Genomic DNA, 7,552 nt, shown 5'->3' on the forward strand with positions numbered 1-7,552 from the left:
TTCCAATTAGTCTTTGTATAACATATAATGCACAATGTTATACAGTACGTTTCACTAGGAAAGGTCAAACCCTTTGAGCAAAGACCATACCTAATAACTCAAACTAAAAAATATCCACTCCATATTATCAAGGCGGTTGTGAAAAGATAGTCTAGGCGTTCAACAGCTAGCAAGGAAACATTGTTGCGAGTAAAATAGTTTTCAACATAAGGCATATATCGTTTTCTACTTTTCTTTGCTTTTGCGTAACTTAAAGGACCCCTATTTCAGGAGCAGGTGTCGATTAGCCAATACAAGCACAGCGTCCATCCAGACGTCCCCGTATCAAAGAGAGCATTGCTGCCTGTCTAGTTCTTGAAGCTGCACTTGCATCTCCAACTTAGCGACATCCTAAGCGGTGGTATTTGAATGGCAACACTAGTTAGGCTTAACACTCAAGTGTTTTAAATAGAGCCTTCTCTTCAACGAGCCATTTCTGACACCGGCCACAGGATGACACAGATTTAGCCTGACCGGGTCTCCTACGCTCTGAACCTGTAAGGGAAACGCACATCTACAACTGTGTAGCTCAGCACGCACAGGGCCTATTAGCTGCATCGCAGCGTTAACTGCTACATCAGGTGTTCGACTTAGCCCATTCACAGTATGGAGTCTTTGCCTCGCAGGATTGAGGATACAAAAATGTTGATCTATGGCTTTTTAAAGAATAACCACTGCTGTTGTACATGAGTTAAGCTAGCACAAGGCAACCGACACATAGAACTACACAGTTTTCCCATCTAGTTTCGACTGGGTTTTTGGATTGTCGGTGCCGTTCAAGTAGCATTAATTATCGTTTACTACTTTAAAGGCACCGACAATCCAAAAGCCCAGTCGTAACGAGACGGATGAAGTCTGTAGTTCACAAAGTGACGCAGGCCCATGTTATTCCTATAGACATTTGAAGGCCACATTCCACCAGAACCAGCAAGGAAGCGCCACGGCAGTAAAACGGTCGCCGAAAATAATAGAAACCAGTCATTGTATTGTAGGCTATTCCTCTGGATACGGTGGCGGTGTCACGTTAAAATTGTACCAGGGGCGAAAATTGTAGGCTACCGGCCGACGTCATCCGTTGTTGACAACTTGACAACTGATTTGATCTTATTTGAGCTTATTCTTCAGAGGTCTATGGTGTCTGGCTGAGGGTGATGGCCGATGGCAGAACTCCAACAGGGGAAGCAGACACGGCCTTCGTTGGTACATTTAGCTCCCCGTCATCCACATGACTAGCGGCTCAACTTAACTAGCAATCGCCTTCCTCGTGACTCGACTTATGAAGTAATTAAAAACGAAAATACATAAATAAGTCACAGTATATTCTTGCCATTGCGCCTTCCGCTGAAAACGTCCCAGATGCCAACGCGCAATAGAAGCGTGACTTTATTTAATTTGGTGCCCATTCCTGTGGTTAGATTGAGTGGTGGTGGTGGTGTTGCCAGATCTCGCAAGAAAAACAAGCAGCATCAAATAACTACAGCTAGCTACCCGGCGCCTGATTGGTTTTCGTTCCAGCATGCAATTCAGATCACAAACGATTGTAGGCAAAGAAACTGCTATTTGTGGTTCAAAGGTCAGGATGCTAGGGGTACGTGACATACAGAAACGCTGAACCAGGTCGATGTAGCACCAAGCCTGCACATTGAGCTACTCCTGACGTGTGGATGTTGCTGGGTTTTGTCTAAAGAGATCCGGCTATCCCCATGATGGTTGACAGGCAGCGGACACGCGAGTCCGGTCAGTGACAGGTTACCCACACGTTATCGATCAGAGGCGATTTCAGACTGTCAGGGTAAAGCCTGATCCGTGCCTGTCTCCTGGTCTTTTAGAGTATGTCCCACCAGAGCCATGCCTTTATTTGGAGACCTGTAGCGGGCCTGGTCGACCACAGAGTGACTGTTCTCTGTTTGGCTAAGCCTGCAGATCCTCACCGAAGTGCACCAAGCACACACATAGACCACAGCAGATATGTCTATGCACAGAAACGCAAAGCATTTTTCACGTGGACAGGGACCACACACACACACACACACACACACACACACACACACACACACACACACACACACACACACACACACACACACACACACACACACACACACACACACACACACACACACACGCACACACAAACCCGCACAGATAAACCTACAGAGGGTGAGAGTAATCGGGAAACACACACACACACATATATACACACTATTTACATAAAAATACGCGCACACACACACAAACACAAACAGAGTTGGGCTCTAAAACAAACAGGACATTTCCTTTGGCCTCCTCCCCTCCTGCTCCCTCTCCTTCCTTGAGCCAGGACCTGGCGCCTGCCCCCCCCCCCCCCCTCTCTGATGCTGCCCCTGCTCAAAACAACGCCCGCTCGGCTCTTATATGGGAAATAATTCCAAACCCAAGGTTGTTGCTCTGAAGGAGCGGAGACAGAGAAAGGTGGATGAGAAAAGACAGTAGAAACGAAAGCCAGACCAAGGTTAAAAAACAGGGGAACGTCCCCGATCACCTCTCGAAGGACATTAAGTCGTCGGGTAACCGTCTGATTTTAAGGGGACGTTAACTAACAATCAATCAACATTAGTTCATGCTGTAAGAGGCATTAGGTTACACAGTTAGGTAACAGTTAACATATGGTCTCGTGATCAGATGCCTTACTAATGGTGTTGATGTTAACGAGGCTAACTGTTTTCATGTCAATTAAGGTAATGGTGTTCATGTTATGGTGTTCAACGAAGGTATTCATTGATACATTAAAGTAATAGGACTAGGGTTAACCCCATCCCCCTCACCCTAACCCGACCCCTATGCTAATCTCTTAATAGTTCTTAATGCTGCATGAACTAAGGTTGTATAATTGCTACCAGTCATCGCTGTGGCAATCAAATATCAGGGGCGGGGTCATTTTCCTCTTGCAGCTCCTTTGTAGTATTCATCTGCAGTGGTTCCCCAACGTCCTTTATCCCGAGGTCAAGTACCCACCTGGTTGATGTTCAAAGCTGAACGTTACACCCAAAACACCTCGTTGGCAGGGTGGGTGAAAAAACACAGGGGTAGCTCATCACATGAATCACCTGACCCATGATTGACGCATGATTAACTACCCCCACCTGCTGCACTGGCACCCATAAATGCATCACCCCATCGACCTATAATTACCGTTTTAACGAGCTACACCTGTGTGTTCACGCCGCCGTGACACGCATGTGACACACATCGCCAGAACACGTCCTCGCTGCGCAAGGTACGCCTGCGTGTGACGTCATCGCGGTGACACCGACACCACCGTTGCATCAACAAGCAGGGCCAGCGGTAGATGCTGCAGAATGTGGCGGGCTGAAGCTAGGAGGCGTTGTTGTAACCCTATCCACGTCACATGCGTCCTAACAGCCGTCAACACATTCTTAAGAGGAGGCCTGGCCCCACTTCAGTGCAGCGAGTGTGTGTGTGTGTGTGTGTGTGTGTGTGTGTGTGTGTGTGTGTGTGTGTGTGTGTGTGTGTGTGTGTGTGTGTGTGTGTGTGTGTGTGTGTGTGTGTGTGTGTGTCTACGTGTTTGTGTGTGTTTGTGTGTTCGTGCGTGTGTGTGTGTGTGTGTGTACGTGTGTGTGTGTGTGCGCACGTGTGTGTGTGTGTGTATGTGTGTGTGTGTAGATGATGTGTTTTAATGGGAGCTGTGATCTTCTCTATTGGTTACATTGGGGAAAGAGATTGAGTTCTCAACAGAGGTAGGTAAGAGGTTGGGGCTGTAGGGCTAAAGGACATCCATCAAACGAAGGATTTGTAAGCAAAGAAAACTATACATGGTATATGGTGGTGGGATGATGAGGAAGGAAATTCTCTTGATGCAAAATCCCATGACAGCTTTTTCTGTTTGTCCTTACTCTTGAATTTACTTTTGCATTTACTTAAGCACTAGAATTACCCTCTGGGAGATTCATAAAGTGTTCTCTGCTCTATCCTCCTACCAATGAGAACCAATTTTACTCTTGTTAAGGCGCACCAGTGTTTTAGTACAATATTGTCAGAAACGTGAATAGCCATTCGGAGAAAAGTTGCATTCATTATCAAAAACCCTCTATTTATATCATAGGGGGATAATATATAAGTATATTATCACTAGTATGACATCATCACTTCTGCTGTTTCTCCCAATGAAAAGCAAAAAGCAGAAGAAGAGAAAAATCAGGTTTCAAGACCATTCCTTAATGGGACACAGAAACCCTCTCTGTCGCTGGCCCAATGACTGTGACATTCAGTCAATCACGTTCACTTTAATTCAGTCCAGTGTTGGGGAGCGAGACCCCTCAGACCGGCCACACAGAGACAGAGAACGGGGGTTTGTGACCTGACGTTTATAAAAAAGAGCGTCCGCTTGCAGCCGGAGGTCAGCGGGCCAACAGCCCAACAGCAAACACTACAGACGGAGGAGCTATCATGTGACCATCGCCATGGGCGATACAGCTCCTCACATCCGCTGTAGAACATGGGTGGAACGAAAGGCTGCCATTACAATAATAAGCGGGATTCTGTTGGAGAGGTCTCCATGGTGTATCAGGATTAACAGAGTTTAGGCATGTCTCCATGGTGGATCAGGATTAACAGAGTTTAGACTGGCTCAGTAGAGGATGTAGGTTTGAGCACATGGAGAAGGAGCAGAGGGAGGAGAAGGGGAAAGGATGTCCTCTGCTGTTATTAATTATTCCCTCATTGCTGTAGTTCAAGATGTCTCCACCGGGTGGACGTGAAGGCGGTGATGTAAAGACGATGTTGCCTGGCAACGAAAAACACGTCCCATGAAGTCACCTGCCACAGTGTGTTCTTAAGAACCCTTGGATACATTGATAACCTAGAATACAATTTCATTTTTTTTTTATTTGATTATTCACAATAAAAGAAAAACTTTAGCCATACTGCCAAGACTGAAGACATGTCTGAAGGCGACATTACCATCCAAAGGGCTGGGTTTTCTATCCCCCAGGCTGACCCACCCTGCTCCCACTCACTAACCAGTTCTGTACTTGCATATGACCGTGACCACGCCAGGAGATCAAAGCATGCTTATTCAAGTGGGGCTTTAAACACATGCATGAATGCAATGTATGCAGGCATCAGAGTCTGTATGAATGGACACTTCACAGCGCTAGATGCCACTGGAAGCATTTGTCTCTGAGAACCATCAGCTAGATTAGTATGTGTGTTTGTGTTTGGTTGTGTGTGTGTGAGTGTGTGTGTGTGTAGGTGTGTGCGTGTGTGTGTGTGTGTGTGTGTGTGTGTGTGTGTGTGTGTGTGTGTGTGTGTGTGTGTGTGTGTGTGTGTGTGTGTGTGTGTGTGTGTGTGTGTGTGTGTGTGTGTGTTTCTGTGTGTGTATGTGTGTGACTCTAAAGCAAGCTGCCACTAAACCTGTCTCTGTGTTGTGAGGGAGAAAACAGGTGCACTAGGGAGCACAAACACACACACACACACACACACACACACACACACACACACACACACACACACACACACACACACACACACACACACACACACACACACACACACACACACACACACACAAACGCATGCATTGTAACTATTACACAAATACTTGCACAGAATTTAAATAAAAATGGAAAAGTCCATAACCCATAACATGAATTGATTTGGAAAATTGGTTCACTAAAGTTCATGTAAAACAGTGATAGTCAACAGGATTTCCCAACCAGCCATGTATGGAATGTATTGCTACATGCTAATGAAATAGAAAGTCTTTGCTGATGAAACAGCTGGCTTTCACTAAAGAATATAAGGTAGGCAAAACCTAGTCAAGGAGCACTTCCATCTTCAAGTTGCTTGTGCTGCACAATCCTACTGACAGCAATCCAAATCATACACTATTCAATTTGAACTTTAAAACTTTGAACCCTTGATTCCAAATCTCGTTTTATATGGACACATTCTTTGTTTCTTGAATAGCAAATTCTTAAATACCACAAAGCAAATGATACCTGGTTCAGGTATAATTTTATTAACTAGCTACATGTTCTTTATCTCTGTTCGGTCGTAAAATTCTTATAGACTTTTAAATGTTTAAAAATGATTTGCTAAACAACTCATTGTCTGAGTATACGTGTGTCTTATTAACCAGCCATTGTTGTGATCCATTTTTCAGATCTCAGGTGGACACGAATACCTTCAAGTGTGAACTTGGACCTCACATCTCTCTCTCTCTCTCTCTCTCTCTCTCTCTCTCTCTCTCTCTCTCTCTCGCTCTCTCTCTCTCTCTCTCTCTCTCTCTCTCTCTCTCTCTCTCTCTCTCTCTCTCTCTCTCTCTCTCTCTCTCTCTCTCTCTCTCTCTCTCTCTCTCTCTCTCTCTCTCTCTCTCTCTCTCTCTCTCTCGCCTTGTATTGCATTGAACTCTCCTTATGTTATTACCTCATGTCTTTCTTATTAAAAGGTGTGGCCGTTGAAGACTATCAATTAGTGAAGAAGTTTAAGATGGCTTGTGAATGCTTGGATCAATTCCCATTTACATGTTATAAATACCATCTGCTGTTTCTTACAGATGAGATCAGATAAGCTAAGATAGCACTTTATTGATCCCAGGAGGGAAATTCTGGGGTGGCAAAATTTCTGATTTTAAAAGTAAAAGATTCTCCATCATGTAGAACTATCCAACAGATAGACCTTCCACAGCCCAAATTGTACCCACACACACACACACACACACACACACACACACACACACACACACACACACACACACACACACACACACACACACACACACACACACACACACACACACACACACATACAGACACACCCACAAGCACACACATACATACAGACACACACACACACAAAGACAATATAACCAACTTACTTTGCACAGAGTCCAATGTAATTCACACGCTCTGCAGCTGAAGTCCATTTATCCGAACACGTAGGGAAGCGATAAACGGTGGGAGGTTTCTTAAGGCCAGCCGGCGGGCTTCTGACCCAGCAGGAAGAAAGGGAGGCAGCGGGTTCGTCCCAGGAGGAGCGCCCAGATCTGAGCTCGATCCAAAAGTGTAGTCACCCCCAAAGCGCCGGGCTGCACTCCCACCGCCGGCAGCGCACCACTCATAAGGAGGGGGGATTTCCCCTCTGCAGATCACCCCCGGGTCTGCGACGGGAAGGGGAGGGCAGAGGGTGAGAGGGTGGGGTAAAGCAAGGTGAGGGGGAGGAGGAGGAGGAGGAGGAGGAGGAGGAGGAGGAGTAGACAGAGGGGAGCAGAGGTAGGAGAAGAGAAACCCCTGGCGTGAAGTAATCGTTCTTAAAAACGGAATGTTCCCGAATGCGCTGCTACACAAACGAGCGAGGAGCAGAGACGTCGGGGAGGGCGTCTGGCGCTGCTGCTGCTGCCTGCGGCGGCGGCGGCGGCGGCGGCGCAGGAAAAAAAGAAAAACTTTTGTAAACAAACACCGTGAGCCTGAGGGCCGCCGGCGACACACACACACAGGGCCGAGGGCCCCGGGGC

At 46.4% G+C, this 7,552-nt stretch overlaps 1 protein-coding gene across 1 annotated transcript in view; it reads right to left on the bottom strand.

The window, feature by feature from the left end:
* Positions 1-6,938, bottom strand: part of LOC130387166 (supervillin-like) — a gene marked incomplete at its 5' end in the record, with an annotated part of 61,544 nt that extends 54,606 nt beyond the window's left edge. Inside the window, one exon of the mRNA XM_056596162.1 lies at positions 6,917-6,938. Coding sequence (XP_056452137.1) covers positions 6,917-6,938 — 22 coding nt within the window. The remainder of the gene's footprint in view (positions 1-6,916) is intronic.
* Positions 6,939-7,552: the final 614 nt, after the last annotated feature.

The sequence above is a fragment of the Gadus chalcogrammus genome, chromosome 8 (assembly GCF_026213295.1).
Source record: "Gadus chalcogrammus isolate NIFS_2021 chromosome 8, NIFS_Gcha_1.0, whole genome shotgun sequence".
NCBI classification, from domain to species: Eukaryota; Metazoa; Chordata; class Actinopteri; order Gadiformes; family Gadidae; genus Gadus; species Gadus chalcogrammus.